Source organism: Nicotiana tomentosiformis, chromosome 2 (assembly GCF_000390325.3).
Source record: "Nicotiana tomentosiformis chromosome 2, ASM39032v3, whole genome shotgun sequence".
NCBI classification, from domain to species: domain Eukaryota; kingdom Viridiplantae; phylum Streptophyta; class Magnoliopsida; order Solanales; family Solanaceae; genus Nicotiana; species Nicotiana tomentosiformis.
In genome coordinates, this window is record NC_090813.1 from 139,223,204 (window position 1) to 139,242,772 (window position 19,569).

At 35.8% G+C, this 19,569-nt stretch overlaps 1 protein-coding gene across 3 annotated transcripts; it reads left to right on the forward strand.

The window, feature by feature from the left end:
* The first annotated feature begins 13,696 nt into the window (after window positions 1-13,696).
* Window positions 13,697-18,872, forward strand: LOC104104583 (thioredoxin domain-containing protein PLP3B-like). Of its 3 annotated transcripts, none has more exons than XM_009612714.4 (9): window positions 13,697-13,853; window positions 13,943-14,073; window positions 15,090-15,164; window positions 15,248-15,295; window positions 15,398-15,540; window positions 16,055-16,127; window positions 17,627-17,688; window positions 18,320-18,417; window positions 18,489-18,872. In XM_009612714.4, exons 2-9 carry the CDS (start codon window positions 13,990-13,992, stop codon window positions 18,590-18,592), a joined length of 687 nt encoding a protein of 228 aa, XP_009611009.1. In that variant the 5' UTR covers window positions 13,697-13,853; window positions 13,943-13,989; the 3' UTR covers window positions 18,593-18,872. The 3 variants fall into 3 exon arrangements, 2 of the variants coding, with proteins under 2 accessions (XP_009611009.1, XP_070052269.1); XR_011414270.1 differs by lacking the exon at window positions 18,489-18,872 and adding an exon at window positions 18,018-18,217 and having other exon boundaries at window positions 13,705-13,853; window positions 18,320-18,371; XM_070196168.1 differs by lacking the exon at window positions 18,489-18,872 and adding an exon at window positions 18,018-18,106 and having other exon boundaries at window positions 13,705-13,853; window positions 18,320-18,371.
* Window positions 18,873-19,569: the final 697 nt, after the last annotated feature.

Consider the following 19,569-nt stretch of genomic DNA (forward strand, 5'->3'; position numbering starts at 1 on the left):
AACTATCTCGACTCGCCTGGCGACATTGGCAGCCGCCTGAAAAGGAATCTCACTCCTAGTCTCCTTAGCCATTTGCAATCTGATAGGCTGAGCAAGTCCGTCAATAAACCTCCTCACCCTCTCCCCCTCTCTCTCTCGGTAGGAAGCAGAAGAAGAGCATGACGGGCCAAATCCACAAAACGAGTCTCATACTGAGTAACCGTCATACTGCCCTGCTGGAGACACTCAAACTGACGGCGGTGCTCCTCTCTCAAGGTGATAGGCGGAAACTTCTCTAGGAAAAGCTAGGAGAACTTGTCCCGAGTAAGTGCAGGCAACCCAGCTGGTTTGGTTAATAAAAAAAAACCTCCACCATTTCTTGGCGGAACCAGTTATCTGAAATGCAGTAAAGTCAACCCCATTGGTCTCTAATATACCCATGTTCCGAAGAACCTCATGACAACTGTCAAGATATTCCTGGGGATCCTCTGAAGTAGCACCGCTGAAATAGACTGGGAAGAGCTTGGTAAACCTGTCCAATCTCCACAAAGCCTCAAAAGACATAGCTGACCCATCACCGGTCTGTGCCGCAACAACCGGCTGAACTACTCCGACTGGATGAGTTGCTGGAGTCTAATACTAGGGAGCCATCGGCTCCGGAGTGTGAGTAGCAGGAGTCTGGGCTCCTCCTCCAGCCTGAGATACGGTTGGTGCCATGGGAAATGCACCAGTCTAGGCCACTCTCCATAAGGCCCACCAAATGGACCAAAGCATCCTAAAGCACTAGGGTGGAAATGAATCCCTCCGAGACCTGAGTTGGCCCAGCAGGAACAGTCTGCCATTTCCTCGGCCTCTATCACGGCCTCGACCTCGACTCTGCCCCTCGTAGGAGCTTCTACTGGAGGCTCTGGCTATTGCTCAGCTGAAGAAGCGGTACGCATTCTCCCAACCTGCGAGATAATAAGAGTAGGAGAGTTCAATTAGTATTGGGAAAACAAAGTCGCACGACAGAGATGAATAAAAATGAATTTTTGTTCCTAAACTTCATAGCCTCTAGGAGATAAGTACAAACGTCTTTGTACCGATCCCTCAGAATCTACTAAGCTCGTTCGTGAATTGTGAGACCAAGACAACCTAGTTCTTTAATACCACCTTGTCACGACCCGGAATCCCCACCATCGGGATCATGATGGCGCCTAACATTACACTTGCTAGGCAAGCCAAAGTTAGAGATTTATTAGACAATTCTTTTACATTTCAGTGATTAACAACAAGCAAACTATAACAAGTTAAAATGAATGCGGAAATATATATAATAACTTTGATAATATACTACTACTACCCAAAATCCGGAGTCACAATTCACGAACATTCTAAGATTTTACTACAAGTATTTGTCCGAAAGAAAATACAATTATTTGCGAAATAAGGAAAACGGTGAAGTATGGGGTATAGAAGGGGACGCCAGGGCCTGCGGACGCCGACGGGTCTACCTTGGGTTTCCTAGCCGATAAATCCTATATTCAACCTCTAGATCAGCTCGAACCAGCTCCAAAATTTGCACATGAAGTGGAGAATGCAGTATCAGTACAACCGACCCCATGTACTGGTAAGTGCCGAGCCTAACCTCGACGAAGAAGTGACGAGGCTACGGCGGGGCACTCATAATATAATCTGCATACAGTATATAATAAAAGCATAAAGGAAGACAGAATAAAATAAAGCAGTAACTTGCTAGAAGTAAATACATTCCTCAAAGTATTTCATCAGTGTTCAGCTACTACCAATACTTAAGTGCAATTTAAGACTACTGTACAGCTAACACCGTCAGGGAAAAGTATGAACATATAGGTTGTTGCGGCGCACAACCCGATCCTACCGTACATATCATATTCCTCTCGTATTTCCTCTTAATAACATAAACAATAGAATATAAATAAATGTGTTGTGGCGTGCAACCCAATCCCACCATATCACAATAACCACAATCACATTTCATCCTTAGTCTACCACAATCCACCCTTATTACACCTGTAGCGGCGTGCAACCCGATCCCACCGTACAATATCAATTCACCCTTATTCCTCCTCAATATATCACACTTATTCAGCCTGCTGTGGCGCGCAATCCGATTCTACCGTACAATATCAATTCACCCTTATTCCTCCTCAATATATCACCCTTATTCCGCTTGTTGTGGCGCGCAACCCGATCCCACCATATCAATAACAAATACTCAGTAAGTACAAAAATTTCACAATTCAAATCACAAAAACCCTTCACAATACTTAAACTTCAAACCAAAGCAAATGGGAAGCTTGTACACTATAAAACCTCACACAAGTAATACTACTCAGTGAGACCAATTCAGAATATACCATAAAAGCACTGATAAACTAGCTTAAACAAATAATATAAGACAATGAAGCAACAGAATAACTAATACCTTTAATAAAGGGAAACAATGTCTAACAAGTAGCAATTAGGCATGGGAATACAAGTAAATCATGTAACAGTTAAGGCAGGAAAAAAGACAATTCGAGAAGAACGGGAAGGAAACAGGAAAAAATAGATAACTTGGCGGCGCATATGTACTCGTCACCTCACATATACGCCGCTCATAAGAATTTCATATAGAAAATAGGTCAAGGGTTCCTAATCCCTCAAGTCAAAGTTAGACACAATACTTACCTCGCTCCACAGGCCACTCAATGCTCAATTACCGCTTTTCCTTTAATATCCACCTCCAAACCACTTGTATCTAGCTATAATTAACTCAATAACATCAATTATTGCTAAAGGAATCAATTACAATGCATAAATTTTGATTTCCCAAACTTTTCCCCAAAAAGTCAAAAATCGACCCCAGGCCCGCTTGGTCAAAACTCGAGGTTCAGACCAAAATTCATTCACCCCCGAGCCCGATTATGCAATTAGATTTGAAATCTGACCTCAATTTGAGGTATAAATCCCAATTTCCCAAAAATCCCTAATTCTACCCAAACCCCCAATTACTACCATGAAAATCCTAGATTTTAGGTTGAAAAGTCATGAAATGTGATGGGTAATTAAAAGAAAGTGGGTTAGGATCACTTGCCAAAGTTTTGGGGAAGAAATGGTCTTGGAAAAATCACCTCTAAGGTTCTAAAATTTGAAATTTTGAAGAATGGGAGAAATTTTTTGTCTAAGTCTCATTTACCCAGCTGCAGATGTCGCTTGCGACCTGGGATTCGCAAATGCGAACCCCTTCTCACTTCTGTATTGTTCGCAAATGCAAGGTATAGTTCACAAATGCGAACATGGGCAAGATCGCAAATGCGACCATGTGATCGCAAATGCGAAAGGTACCTCTCCCCAGTTCCCATCGCAATTGCGAGAAATTATTCGCAATTGCGAACATTGGCCTCCAAAGCTACTCTTCGCAAATGCGATGAATAAGTTGCAAATGCAAACTGACAAGTGGTTGCAAATGCGAAGCTTGTTCTCGCAATTGCGAGATCAGAGGCCTACAACAAGAACTGAAGCACACCAGCAAATTCCTAAGTTCAAATCACTACGTAGCCTATCTGAAACTCACCCGAGCCCTCGGGGCACCCAACCAAATATGCACATAAGTCTAAAACATCATACGAACTTGTTCGCATGATCAAATCACCAAAATAACCCTAGAACTACGAATTGAACCCCAAATCACATGAAATTTTCAAGAAAACTTTGAAATTCCTATTTTCACAACCGGGCGTCCGAATCACGTCAAATCAATTACGTTTTTCATCAAATTTCACAGATAAGTCGTAAATATGGTATTGGACCTATACCGGATTCCGAAACCAAAATGCGGATATGTTATCCAAAAAGTCAAACTTTGGTCAAACACTTCAATTTCAATAAGCTTTCATCTTTCAAATTTTGACATAGTCCGATATCTCGGGCTAGGGACTTTCGATTTCGATTATGTGTATACGCCCAAGTTCCAAATCATGAGATGAAACTAGGACCGTCAAAACACGAATTTGGGTCTGTTTACCAAAAATGTTGGCCGAAGTCAACTCAAATGAAATTTTTAGACAAAATTTCTTATTTTGATTAGTTTTTAACATAAAAGCTTTCCGGAAAGACGTCCGGACTGCGCACACAAATCGAAAAAGGCTTAAACATGACTTTTAAATATTTCAGATCACAAAATTAGGTTTAAATCATAAGATGACCTATCAGGTCATCACAACTTCTGATCATAATCCGGTTGAAATTGATTAGTTTATAGGATGTGTTTGTGTTTATTTATCCCTTTATTATCTTTTATTTTTATGTTGATTTAGTTATGATAGTTGTGCTTTTGATTTTCTGTTGAACTATTGATGCTATCAAATTTCAGTTTTCATCATATTGGTCTACTTTGCTATAACAGATTTTTTATATATCATTTCAAAAGACTATTTTGTTTAAAATCAATTCTTCCGTATGAAATCAATTTCAAAGATTATTTTTATATCATTTCAAAGACTATTTTAAATCAATTTTTTTATAAAATCAATTCTTCAAGAGGCGGACTTAAGTCTTCTCACCAGAAGACTTCGGCCTAATTCTATGCACTACTAAAACAGTCTTGAACTCGAAAGAGTTAGGAAGAGTAAGTAAGAGGTGTAAATGCTTCATTGAGAAGTTAAATAGTTGGCATGTGAATAGTTTTGTTAGGATAAATAGGATTCAATATCTACATGGGGATTCAAAATTATAATTATCAATACAATTTTGGTAACCGAAATAATTAATACAATTCAACTAACACCATTAATTTCGACAACAACTCTATTCAAATCAAACTAGATAGTTGCACCAGTAATAGGTTATTATTCGTTCACTGACAGGAGTCTTTAGGCTAACTAAAATGGATGATTCTTTAGGCTAACTAAAATATAAGTAATTTCAGTGGTTAAATTATTAGGCTAATTAAGAATCTTATTTTCAAATACTGGAAAAAATATCGTTAATATTGATAGAGATTAAGCCTCTTTGGATAGAACATTGGTCTTACTATGTCCCAAGAAAATTCATATGAAATTGTTGTATTGAAAGGAAAACCATATCTCAAACCAGATATTCTCACTGGTTGGATCAAGAGTTCATGAATAGGATTTTCGGTAAATGAAATGGATGCATTAAAAGTTGTAAATAATTCTTTAAGGAGTGTAAAATATTCATTGTAAATTGTGATTCAAATTAAATAGGAGAAATGGGAACGCAATTAATTAATCCAAAACCCTAACCCTAAAGAAATTCAAATTATAAATATTACTACATTATAAATCACATCATCCAAATCATCTACTCTATTTCAAATACTTCGAAAATAACAATAGAAAAAACTCCAACGAAGAAAACCATTGATGAACCTCTTCATGGTTCTCCGGTTTACCACAACATCCTGTACCAAGATGCAAGAAGCCAATTGAAAAAACTGAAGACTGAGGAGAACTTGTTGCTGCTATCACGACCCAGAATTTTTACCTTCGGGGCCGCTATGGCACCTAACATTTCACATGCTAGGCAAGCCAACGTTAGAGAATCTTTAAGCCAATTTCAATCAATTCAAATAAGTGAAACAAATTAAACCGAAATAAAACTAAAACGGAATGTGAAAATGACATGAATACCAATAATATCTAAGTACAACCCGGATCTGGAGTCACAAGTTCACGAGCTTTTAGAGTCTCTATAAATAGGGTTTAAAATAAATACAACTGCCTCGAACGAAACGAACAGTAAATAGGGAAATGGAAGAGGACTTCAAGGTTTGCGGACGCCGGAAGATCTACCTCGAGTCTCCAAATGCCAATCCAACTGATACGCCTCACGGACAGCTGGGACCAGTACCAAAATCTACACAAGAAGTGCAGAGTGTCGTATGAGTATAACCGACCCAATGTACTCCATAAGTGTTGAGCCTAACCTCGACGAGGTAGTGACGAGGTTATGACAGGACACCACCGTAATTAAACCTGTACAAATGGAAATATACATACAACATAACAACAAATATAGAATTAACAAGTACTATTGGGAGGGGACATGCGAAGCGGGTACAAGATACGGTAACTACAGCAGGGAATGATAATGAGAAACAGTCAATAGACCTTCAACCAACAAAATGAACAAACATAATGAATAAAACTGCATGGCATCACCCTTCGTGTGTTTACTCTCAACCTCACCATGAAACAGTAATAATGGCGCGACATCACCCTTTGTGCTATTACTCTCAATCTCACCATAAAATGAAAGTACAGCACAACTCATCCTTCGTGCTTTTACTCTCAATTTCATCATGAGACAATATATACGACACGACATCTCCCTTAGTGCATTAACTCTCAAATACGGCACGACATCACCCCTCGTGCATTAACACTCAAATACAGCACGACATCACCCTTCATGCATTAATACTCAAATACGGCACAGCATCACCCTTCATTCTTTAATACTCTTCCTTACCATGTAGCAATGAACATATAACAATAGGGAGATAGAATAAGCAAGATCAAGTCTTACGTCAATAATAGATCCATAATACCAATCTCAACTTCAGAAACAATACTCAATTATTACAGATAGCCCATAAATGCGGAAAGAACGATCAATTTAGTAATTAACTAGTCTAAACATGGATATCATGATAAGAGAAAGAAATAAATGACAAGAAACAAGTCCCACCCACATGCTTTAACCCAACAACAACACAGAAGTATTCGTCACCTCATATATACGTTGTACCCAACATTTGAACAAGTAGCACATAATATTTGAACAAGTAGCAACATTTGAACCCAACATTTGAAAAAGTATCCAACATTTGAACAAGTAGCAAAAAGCGGTTAAAAAGGAATAAAATGCACAGTTAAAAAGGAATAAAATGCACATATGTTCAAAATATGTAATTAATTAGATAATTAGGCCAATTATTAATAGTTGAGCGATCGTGCTAAAACCACGGAACTCGGGAGTGCCTAACACCTTCTCTCGGGTTAACAGAATTCCTTACCCGTTCTTCTGATTTTCACAGACTTTAAACAGAGTCAAAATTTCCTTGATTTGGGATTTTAAAATAAATCGGTGACTTGGGACACCATAAATTATTCCAAGTGACGACTCTGATAAATAAATAATCTCATTTAGAATAATGTCACTTAAATTGAAAAAATTCCCCTATCCCCCCGGGAAAGATGAGGTGTGACATTCCTAATATATAGGAATACTCATTTAATTATTTTCCTTATATGTAGGAATACTCATTTAATTATTTTTCTAATATTTAGGACTACAAAATCAACTAAATTTTATATATTACATTCTTCCTTTTGTGGATTACGTAGAAAAATTTAAATTATATAAATTTTTACACTTAAAAATTATATACAAATGGAAAGAAAAGGAAAGAATTAAAAATACTAACCAAATAGGACGTAACTACTTGGTATTTATATGTTTATCCCTTTGGCCAAATACCAAGAATTCAATAAAAAAGAAAGAGGACATACAACGTTCTTGGTAGATGACGGAGTAACTTTTTTTATGTTTTGATTTAGGTGAAACTCTTTTATATACTAAAATACTTTAAAATATACAAAACTATTTCCCACTCATTTGATTTTCTTACAATTTAACAAAGGAATTTTTATTCGATAAAATATAATTATAATCGAATATTTAATATTTGGTATGAGATAATATTAAGAATTTAAATCAATAAAATATAATTTATATCTTTTATTGCTGAAAATAAATAATTAAGTATTTGGAATAGCTAATTAGCCAAAAAATTAATTTCATTATTTTTCAAATTCATCATACAAGTAAAGCTATCATCAGGTTGACAAAAATCTTGGCTTAAATAGATATATTTCAATAAAAAAAACCACTGATGATGAAAGAAATTAGAAAATAAAGTCCAATCAATTATAATATAGTATTAAAAATTAACTTGATTAAAAATCAAAATAGAAGAAATAAGAATAAAATAATAAGTATTCAAAATAAGTTGACATTTAGTATTATTTTTATTTTTTATCTATTCTAATAAATGGCCCTCTATAGTTTTTTGTGTACGTAGTAAGTTAACACATTCAGTATTATTCAGTTTTAGATCTTACATTGTTACTTAATTATTCATTTTTTTCCTATAAACTATATGACCTAGCCGTTTATTCCAATAACTCTAAAAGAAAGATACAAATTTTTTAATTAGTGTTAATTTGATGACTGTTTGAAGAATTATATAAAAATATATAACAATTTCGATCATGTTAAATTTAATATTATGTCACAAAAATGACTACAATATTTGTAAGCTTACCCCAAAGGATAAGCCCTTCAAATTAATATAAAATATACGTTCTCAAAGTTTTTATGTGTGAACCATTTTCCTCTAAAAACTATATGACGACCCTCTTTATTCCAAATCTCTAAAAATAATATAATCATTTTTATTGATGGCCTTTTGAAGAATCATAATAAAAATATATAATAAATATCGAAATTTAATTACCAAAAACAGATATATCAATCATTTTAGATTCAATATCATATTACATGAATTACTATAATTTTTGTAAGATTTTTTCAAAAGATATGCCCTTCAAATTAAGAAACGTGTTTTCCAATCGAAATGTGTATCGATCATTTTACCTTTTAAAAATAAATTTTAGAATTGTTATAAAACTAATTATTTTCAAATATAACGACAAATGGAGTTAATCAATATTCAAATTATTTAAATACTAATTCCACTTGAATAATGATATATAACTAAATACACTCTTTCATATATAATTCTGAGTCATTCTCCTATGTATTTTACTAGCTTACTTTAGTATTCTTTTTTAATGTCTTTTCTCATTTTTAGGGCACTTTGATTTTGTGTTCATCTGTAATTCATAGATTATTAGTTGTTTGCTATATGTGTAAAGTTCTATCCGCTATTTATATTTTGAATGACCATGCTTACTACTGAAACTGAAAAGGAAGCATGCTAACTTTATTTATTAAAAAAGTGGCATAAATTTTAAGTTGAATTATTAAGTGATGATTGAGGATTTCTATGAGACATTTTTTTCTTAATTGAGTTAGTTATATGTACAATGTCAATATTAATGACTATTGTTAGGAACTTATACTTTTATTTTATAACTCAAACGCTCATTGAGATAGGATACACGCGTAATGTGTGTACTTAGAATGACTTTTTTATTATATTGAACGTAAAATTCTTATTGGATAAAAATTATAATTACAATTAAATATTTAAATCTTGGGATGATCTATTATTAAAATTTGAATCAACAACAAAATAATCTCATTAATGTTAAGAACAATCCTAATTAACCAAAATCGTCTTTGATTTAACTAATTTGCGAAAAATCCAAGTCATTATTTTTGAAATTTATAATAAAATAGATTATAATATAATAGTAAGAGTCAAACTGTTAAAAATGCGTTAAAAACAATAAGAATGAAATATTAGAAGACAAAATATATTCTAAGTTAGTTGCCATTAATTAATTTTTTTTCTGGTATTCGTTCAAATAAATGACAACTCCGTATACTTTTCTCTATACAAAGTTACTTATTTTAAAATATTAACTTAATGTTGACATTTTAAAACTTAGCATTTGATAACTTGATTTACATATTCTTCATATACATATAGTTTACTGATTGATGCTAACCACACGTATAACGCACGTACACTAAAGCTAGTATTACTAAAAGGTATAACTCCAAAACTGATAGTACTCGAAATAGTGTTTGTGAAATTGTTCTTTCAAACTCGGAAGGTAATGCAAATTTCTCTAGGTGCTGTTCTCGTACCTTTTCAGTTCATTCAAATACAGAAAAATCATTCCACGGATTCTACTAGTCATCATTACAAATAAGTATCGTCAATACGGTTGGCATTATAGTTGTATTTAGTAATAATAATAATAATCGATATAACAGTAAAATACTCAATAGTAATTTATTGCGTAATACACCTTATACTATTAAGGGGTCGTTTGGTATGAGGTATAAGAAGGTATAGTGCTGGTATAAAAATTTAATACCATCTTAATACTTTTTTTGGTTAGCAAATCTGGTATAAGTTATCCTGAGATTAAAATTAGTACCGGGATAACTTACACCTTGTAGGGGGTGGGGTAATTAGTGCCGGGATAACTTATACTTTCTTCTTAGAAATTATGCAATTGTCCTTTTTAATACAACATACCAAATAGTGGATAAAAAATAATACCAGGATAACTAATCCCAACATAACTTATCCCGGCATAAGACATATTTGTCACGACCCAAATTCTCCCTTCGTGAATTGTCGTGACGGCACCTCGTCTCTACGACTAGGTAAGCCTAACACTTTGCGGAAATGAAATAAAAAAAATATGAAAATTGACAACTAACAGTAGCAGATATTTTAAATAAGCAATTGAGATACCACTCGGCATATACAGTAATCAACTCTCGAAATATACATAACACTCCCAAGACACGAAACACTGTAAGTCACAAGTTTCTACGAAGTTCTAATTGTTCTATACATCAATATCTATAGAAATAAGAGAAGAATCAACATAGGGGATAGAGAGGGACTCCGAGGATCTGCGGGTGCGGGCAGATATACCTTGAAATCTCCGAAACAGCATCGACTGCAACTAAGAATGAGGCTGGTAGAAGGAACCTGGATCTGCACACGAAAAACATATGTAAGAAAGGGCGTGAGTACACCACAACGGTACCCAGTAAGTGCCAAGCCTAACCTCGGTCGAGTAGTGACGAGGTCAGGTCAGGGCCTTACCGGTATTATATAATAAAAACAAGGCAGAAAGAAATATCGCAATAAACAAAGACCGAAATTTAACAAGAATAAAATCATAGAAAGGTAACAACTTAGTACACAGAGATAACAACAGGGGATCTCCCGAAATACCGTCTCGTAGTCCCAAACCTAAATGTGCAGGGGATCTCCCAGAATACTGTTTCGTAGTCCCAAAGTAAATATGCAAGATACGGGGATCTCCCCAAAAACCTTTCCGTAGTCCCAAAGTAAATATGTAGGGGATCTCCCGAAAATACCATTTCGTAGTCCCAAAAGTAAATACACAGCTCAATAATAGAATTTTAACAGCTACAACACGAAATCCTTCAATTTGGACTAAGTGCAAGTAAGGAAAAGCAGGATATTCACTAAACATGCTGCACGAAGTTTAGATAAACAATTAAGGCAAGTAGACATGCTATTCTAATCTAACAGGATACTACACATGCTGATATGACTCAAATAAGAAGAAAACAGGTTATTACTTAGCAGAAATCGGGTTTTTACAATAATTTGCCCGTGTACGTACTTATCACCTCACATACGCGACGCTCACATATCAAAACAGTACCAAATCCTAAGGAGAGTTTTCCCCACACAAGGTTAGGCAAGCCACTTACCTCGAACCAAGCTCAATCAATCCGTAACAATGCTCTTTCCACGAATATCCGACTCTGAATGGCCCAAATCTAGCCAAAATCAATTACATATCATAAATATAACTACAAGGAACTAATCTAGCTAATGAAATCAAAACTAAAGCAAGAAATTGGAAAATCACCCTAAAAGGCATTTCCGGGCCCACGACTCGGAATTGGGTAAAAGTCACAAAATATGAACATCCATTCACTCACGAGTTCACTCGTACCAAAATTTCTCAAATCTGATACCAAAATCTCGATCAAAATCCCAAAATTCAGCCTAAGAACTTTTTCCAAATTTTTTTCAATTTTCCACTCCAAATCACTAATTTAATGATAAAATTAAAGACATAATCATAGGAATTATCCAAAACTAGGTAAGAATCACTTATCCCAAACACCCACGTGAAAATCCCTCCAATATTGCCTAATCCCGAGCTCTTTCCAAATGGTGAAGAATGACATAAACCCTCGATTTGGCCTTTTTTCTGCCAGTAAACCAGCTTCTGTGGGCCTTCAACCGCACATGCGAAAATACCATCGCAGGTACGAAAATCACTTAAGGGGGCTGGGACCGCATCTGCGGCAAGGGGGCCGCACCTGCGTGTGCGCGCCTGTGGAGCACTGTTCGCTTCTGCGGTCATTCACCGCGCCTGCGGTTCCTATATCGCATATGCGGGCACCGCAGGTGCGGAAATCCCCTCGCACCTGCCAAGCCTCCAATCTCTGTTTCTGGGGTTTGTGCGCCGCACGTGCAATCCCGCACCTACGGTCTTCCAACCGCAGGTGCGAAACACCAGAAACCAGCAACTTCAGAAATTTTCCAAGTCTAATATTTCCTTCATTAAGCACCCAAAAATCACCCGAATCTCCCGAGACCTCAACCAAACATACCAACAAGTCCTAAAACACCATATGAACTTAGTCGAGCCCTCAAACAGCGCTTAAAATCAGGATTCATCCTCTGATTCAAACTTAAAGAACTTGAAACTTCCAAATTCGACAACCGATACTGAAACTAACCAAATCATGTCCGATTGACCCTAAATTTTACACACAAGTCATATTCAACTCTACGGACCTACTCCAACTTCCGAAATTGGAATTCGACCCCGATATCAAAAAGTCCACTATCGGTCAAAATCTCCAAAACTTCGACTTTTGCCATCAAGCCTAAATGAGTTACAGATCTCCAAAATACAATGCGAATACGCCCCTATGTTCAAAATCACCTAATGGAGCTAGCGGAACCGACGGAACTCCATTCCGGAGTCGTCTTCACAAAGTTCTGACTACGATCCAAATCCTAAGGCTTAAACCTCCGTTTAGGGACTAAGTATCCCAAAACACTCCAAAAACTAAAACGAAACCTCCCGGCAAGTCACAATAGCAGAAAATAAATACGGGGGAAGCAGTTAATAGAGGATTGGGCCTATAACTCTCAAAACGACCGGCCGGATCGTTATAATATTCAAACCAAACGACCACTAATAGAGCTTATTTCCCCTGCCACGTGAATAACCCATGCAATTGTTTTGTATTTAGATTTTAATATTCATTAGATTGTTGATATCCCAATATAGGACGGTATTGTATTTTATTAGTTTTATTTTTTAAATAAATATAAATATTTATTATAAAAAATACTTTCTTAGATCATACCTAACTTTCTTTTATTCACATGAGTTAGTGAAAAATAAATCGTGATTAAAATTTTATTGATCAGTTTAAGTAATCATATTATTTATTTATAAGATATCGATTATTTTATGATATTATTTAGCAATTTATAATAATTTAATATATATTTATAAAAAAACATTTATTAATACCTCATAATAAATTAATACTTGATATTTCTTATTGATATATAAGTTTGTCACATAGTAAAACTTATCTGCATATTAATCTGAAATTTTTTAAATTTAACTATGTAATTATATTTGCCCAACTAAACACGACAATGGAAATTATACTGTAATTACGTTATGACAAACAAACGTGTCATAGACGTAATATTATATTGTGTAACACACTAGGGTATGTAATTACTACCCTAGTAATTACGCTGTCAGGTAATTACACATGGCTTTCCAAACAAGCGCTTAATATTTGACGGAGTCCACAAATGCTCGTTTTTAACAAATTTAATGGACCAAAACTGGTCAGCAATATATTTAAGGGACCATTGGAACCTAACCCCAAAGATAAGGTACCGTGTTTTTTTTTTCTTGACCATGTTTTGTCTTTTCTCTCCTTTATTCAAATATCAATTCTTTTCAAAAAGATGCATTAAAATTTAAACGAAACTCGGGTATAGCAACTCCCAATTGGTCGACAAATCTGAAATCTGCGCCTTTTCACAGGTTTTTCAAGTTACAGAAAATATCGATCCACAGATTCTCTGTTTTAAATTCGCATTTTAATCTTCTTTGATTGTATTTTTTGTATTTAGGTTACAGTAAATTATCTTGTTAAAAGTGAAAAAAGAGGGGAGAGGAGATGGATCCGGATTCAGTGAAATCAACTCTCTCTAATTTAGCATTTGGAAATGTAATGGCTGCTGCTGCTCGTGATTACCAGAAGGTATTTTTACTTTTTCTTTCCCTCTGATTTGAATCTCTCTTATTTTATTAATTTGGATAGTTAAATGGACCTGATTAGAGTAAAGTTTGGATTTTTATGTGCAGAAAATAAAAGTAAAGTTTGGATATTTGCGTCCAAATAGAGCGGAATTGTTACTAAGGATTTATATAGCAAATTTCTACTAGTTTGGGATTGAGGCATAGTTTTATTGTAGTAAAGTTTGGATTTTTATGTATTCATGTGAGACAGGTGTAATTGTATGTATATGTATATTGATAGTTTGATACTATGAATTCTTAAAATTTTATACCAAGAATTCTATCCAGATGTTTGTGATGGAGCATTAAATTGTTTTACTTACCAAAGAGTCAACTCTGCATGCACCATTTCTCCTTGAGACTCAGATAATTGCTTTTCAGCAAATTAATAAAAGAGGGTGCATTTGTCATGAAAGAAAATATTTTCAAAGTCAGTAGAATTTACATCCTTTTTCCTACAACTAGTAAGGATTGGTATGAAACTCTTCATAATTATGGCATGCTAATGTGAAGTATACTTTTCTGGTGCCTCAAGCTTATCTAATGGAGTAATTGTATTAAAATGACACTAAGAAAGCGCAACAACAGTATTTACATCAGTATCCAAGCAACTAAGAGCTACAGACTGTGTCTCTATTGTGTGGCTAGATTAATGCTGCCTCCAGTCTCAGGATAAAGACGTCCTTCTATGGGAAATACTGAGAATTATTTACTATGTTTATCTGTTTATTTCAATATCCATACTCCAATTACTAACCATTTAAGACCGCTATTTTGTTAATAAGCTAAGATGAAGTCACTTAGATATAATGAGTTAAGTCAACATTTTGCGGGAGTTAGACCTTAATCTTACTTGCTATTCCTTTGAGATAACCTAATGTTTGATATTGATAGTTAAATCATTGTAATATACCTCAAAACATCCAGCAGTTTTAGTTAGTTTAACTACTGACCATTGTATGCAACTTCACCCTTTAGGAAGTGCTGGCTCAAGAGAAGGCGCAAGCATCATCTTCTGTTAATCAAGACATAGATCTTGATGAACTGATGGATGTAAGTTTGCGCATCCATTGCTGTTTCTCCTTCTAGGCACATAATTTGCACGTATGTTTACTTGCTCATTGTGCTTTTAACAGGACCCTGAGCTGGAAAAGTTGCACGCAGATAGGATTGCGGCTCTCAAGGTCTGTTATTTTGTCTTGCCTGCAGGTCAACACAGTTATTTATATCTGGAGGCAAAGTGCCTGATCGTTGAACAATTGTTTTGTCTTGATTCTGTTCTACAGAAAGAAGCTGAGAAGCGACAAGCTCTAAAAACGCAAGGGCATGGAGAATATAGAGAGATTAGTGAAGGAGATTTTTTGGGTGAAGTTACTGGTTGTGAGAAAGTGATTTGTCACTTCTACCATCGGGAGTTCTATCGATGCAAGTAAGGACTTACTTCATGTTTTACTGTCTACTTCCCTTCCCACATAAAAGAAAGAGACATAAGAGGAGGGTTATTTCTGGATAACTGTTTCTGTTATTCTTTGCTGCTATCGGTGTTTGAGATAGAGCAGGAGGGAGGGAGTAATTTCCCAAGTTAGATCAATTCTGGTATATCTCATACTGTAGATTTGTAGTTCGAGTTTCTTTGAAGTCAGTAGTGCAAGAACTTCAGTCTGTAATCTGATGCAACAAGCTTGACACTCATAAAAGTGTTGCCTAAATTTGCATCTTGAAGGTTCCGTTTGTGACAGCTTTAACTTGGTTAATTGGTCATCCAAATTTTTACTGGCCAGATTGTGACAATTCTCTTGCTTCTCTTCCTACTTCAATGCATCGATGCTCAGCATAGAATAATCTAGCTATACATACTTGTGAAAGGGAAACGAGCAGGAATCTAGCTGTGTATATCCACATGCATGCATGCACAAACATAATGGTATTTATTACTCTTTCAGGATCATGGATAAGCATTTGAAGTCTCTCGCACCAAGACATGTTGATACAAAGTTTCTAAAGTTGGATGCTGAGGTCTGTATATCTTGAGTTTTTGTGTTCTTCCTCAGATTAGTACAGTAGGAATAGTCCTGAAATTTTGTGAAGTATCTGCACCCACCTATGCGTGGAAGATACCAAAAAAGAAAGGGAAAAGGCTCAAAATTGCTCCTCTGGTATGCAAAATGGTCTATTCCTTCCCTCCGTTTGAACTTGCGCACAACTGTGACCCTGTCGTCAAAGAAGTGGGTTACCACTACCCTTTTTCACTAAAGGCTCTAAGTTAGACCATCTCTTTCGTCCCAAAAAAAAAAGAAAATAACTTGTGTATTAATTAACCACCCCCTCCTAATATTTTGTACCAGCCCCCTCACTTATTTACCCACCCTCCCCTCCCCCCTTTTAACCTACCGTTCCACCTCGTAATGGTTCTTTGACAAAGAAAGAAAATAATGAATGGTGTTTACCAAAAATGTAGATTGAGGTGCCTCTAGATGTTGGCACCATCATTTCCGGTGGCGGCGCATCCGCAGCATAACTTCAACACTGGTGTGACAATAGCCAAATTAAACCCAAGAATAGAACAATGAAGAAGAAACAAAGCAGTAGTTCAATTCAGATTTCACACTCACGACCCATCTAGTCTTCTTCTACCTTCACCTTTCCATGAAAATCCCACATTCTGAACACCTCAAATATATCCGCACATCGATCAATTGGAGAAAAACTCTTGTAAAAATCATCTTGTTTGTAAAAAATATTCTAGAAGAACTCCTCTACAAAATTTAAGATTGCTTTTTTCACTCTCCTCACTGAAAATTTTTCCCCACAAAGAATACAAGTGAACTGATTGATTTTTTCACTCCTCTCACTGAAATGTTTTCGCCACAAAGTATACAAGTCAACTTCTTCACCTCCATCCACGCCGCAGGACACCCCCAAAAACCCATCTCAATTGCACCAAAACTCTGCCACCACCTCATTGCCGATTGTTACTGAGAGTGAATGAATTTTTTTTTTTTTTTTTGTGGCCTTATGATTGGTAACTTGGTTGGAAAAATGCATTAGATTGGTAACTGGGTGATGGTGATGATGATGCTTTGTTTGGGGGGGGGGGGGGGGGTTTGGAGGTTAGGCCCAGAAGAAAAAGGGGGTTGGAAAAAAGAGGGGGTGGGTAAAATGAGGTAAGGGGGCTGGTACAAACTATTAAGGAGGGGGGGGGGGTATTAATTAATGACACATGTCATTTTGTGGTCTTTTTGGACACAAGAAATAACTCACATTAGAGTTAGTGGAAAAGGGTAGTGGCAGCTCACTTCTTTGACGGTAGGGTCGTGGTGGAGCTCAAGTTCAAACTTCAACGGAGGGTACGAATTGACCATCCCGAATACCACAGGGGCAAATTTGAGCCTTTTCCCAAAAAGAAATCTCACAAAACAAAGAAAGGAAAGATTGGCCCTATAACTTTATGAGAACTGTTCATTGGATCTGATTTTCATGCTATTTCTCATTTTGTCTCGTATAACTTAATGCAGAATGCTCCTTTTTTCGTTACAAAGCTGGGAATTAAAACTCTACCATGTGTCATCTTTTTCAGGTTAGTGCCTCCTGGTCTATTTAACCTTTAGGGTACTCTGCTTCGCACTGCTCTATTCTTTCTCATATATTTTATCCATGTTTGGGTGGCACTATGGTTGTTTTCAAGGCAAAATTAAGAACTTCAAAATAGCTCTTTCCTTCAAGCAAAGAAGAATGAACCTAAATTCTCCTAATTTATTGGTCTCAAAATCTAGATCAAATCTATCAAAACAGGCCCAATGCACCAAGGGAAGTAAAATATCAGTCTGTCAGTGAATTAACTGTTTAGGGCAGGTCGGCCAGCAGTTAACATTTGTGTAGCGGGCATAACAGTCTTAATTGTTTCAGGTCTTGGATTTGGTTAGGCAGGGGAGCTACCCTATTTTACTGTAAATTAGACGAGGGAGCTATCATGATCTTCACAAACATAGTTTAAAGTCACTTGTAGCTTCATCAAAACAGTGGATAAAGGGAAGGGGTACACTCTAGCAATCTTATTTATGGTTCCAGTCCTAAACTTCCTGAAATTCATACACATACATGTGAACGTAAGCATCAACACATCCTAGGTGTGTGGTTAATCGTACTCTTTCTTTTTCAGATGATGTCATTTCCTTTTGTTCTACACCTAAAAGAATTTTGCTTTTCAGGAATGGAATAGCTTCAGATAGGCTGGTTGGTTTTCAAGATTTGGGCGGAAAAGATGATTTCAGCACGAGGACTCTGGAGGGTCTTCTGTTAAAGAAAGGTAATGCTTTTTAATTGATGATTCCTATCGATCGATAGCTTATTGCAGTTACTAAACCATCTTCGGTGCAGGAATCATCAAAGAGAACAAGGAAAAAGAAGATGATGAAGACTCATATGGTGAAAGAAATAGGGCAGTGAGATCGTCAATCAATCCCGATTCTGATTCAGACTGATGAGTTATTAGTGGTCACCAGTTTTGAATCAAATGACTATTCGTCAGCGTTTTCTGTTGCTGGGTTTTTTTTAATCCTCAGGATACCTCGGAGTATCTACTACAAAGTCTTTGCTTTTCTTGAGATGAAATGTACGAAAGATTGAATGAGTGGTGCCATAGTCAGTTGTGGTTTAACATTTCTATCTGTTGCTTCTTAATCCAGTTGTTTCAAAAAGATTAAGTGTATTTCAAAGAGGTATGGTGGATTCATTCCATTTTTCACAAGAGGCTCCGGAAAATATGTACATCAGAAATATTTTGAAAAATTAGTAAAGTCCACGTGAAATTCTTGAATGCATTCGTATCCAATTATTCACCGTATAACAGAAACTTCCAAATCGTAAAACGATTATGTAAGCGCATTATCCCTCTTTGAAGCTTTCATGTCATACCCTAATCTTTTCAAAAGCGCTACGTAATCTGCTTTAATTTTTTTGGAATTAAATATTTGCTTAATTCCATTCATATTGAGCATTAATATATCTATAAGTGGATGTTCAGTATTATCACCAAACTCTGCTCTCCTTCGTATTTTCCTTTTCTCCACTTGTTTCATATCTTTATATTCCTGCCAAACTTCTGTTCTTATAAAAGTTGTATTGTCTCTGTTGATGCATAGATATGGTGCTTTGATTCTTGATGTTCGAGATTATGTCTCCAGTAATCAGTGAAGTTCTTCTGTCTGGTTTTACCATTAACTCAACTCTGCATCGTCGTACTCACTTAGTTCAATCCTTCTCAGTCGTCTTCCTCTACTGGTTCTACGTGTTTTCATGAAACAGGAAACCTCAGTTTTCTTCTTCTTACTCATTAAACTTCATTCAAGATCCCAACCCTTTGACTACATTTCAGTTGTTATTTACCTTTTGTAGTAGGGTACTTTTATTTTCCACGAACAATTACTTATAGTTGTCTTTTGTAAAAAGATATAATGGT

Coding starts and splice junctions, on each gene's coding strand:
- LOC104104583 (XM_009612714.4), top strand. CDS start 13,990: ATGGATCCGGATTCAGTGAAATCAACTCTCTCTAATTTAGCATTTGGA. Junction 14,074..15,089: donor CTGCTCGTGATTACCAGAAG/GTATTTTTACTT, acceptor TTCACCCTTTAG/GAAGTGCTGGCTCAAGAGAA. Junction 17,689..18,319: donor CCATGTGTCATCTTTTTCAG/GTTAGTGCCTCC, acceptor TTTGCTTTTCAG/GAATGGAATAGCTTCAGATA.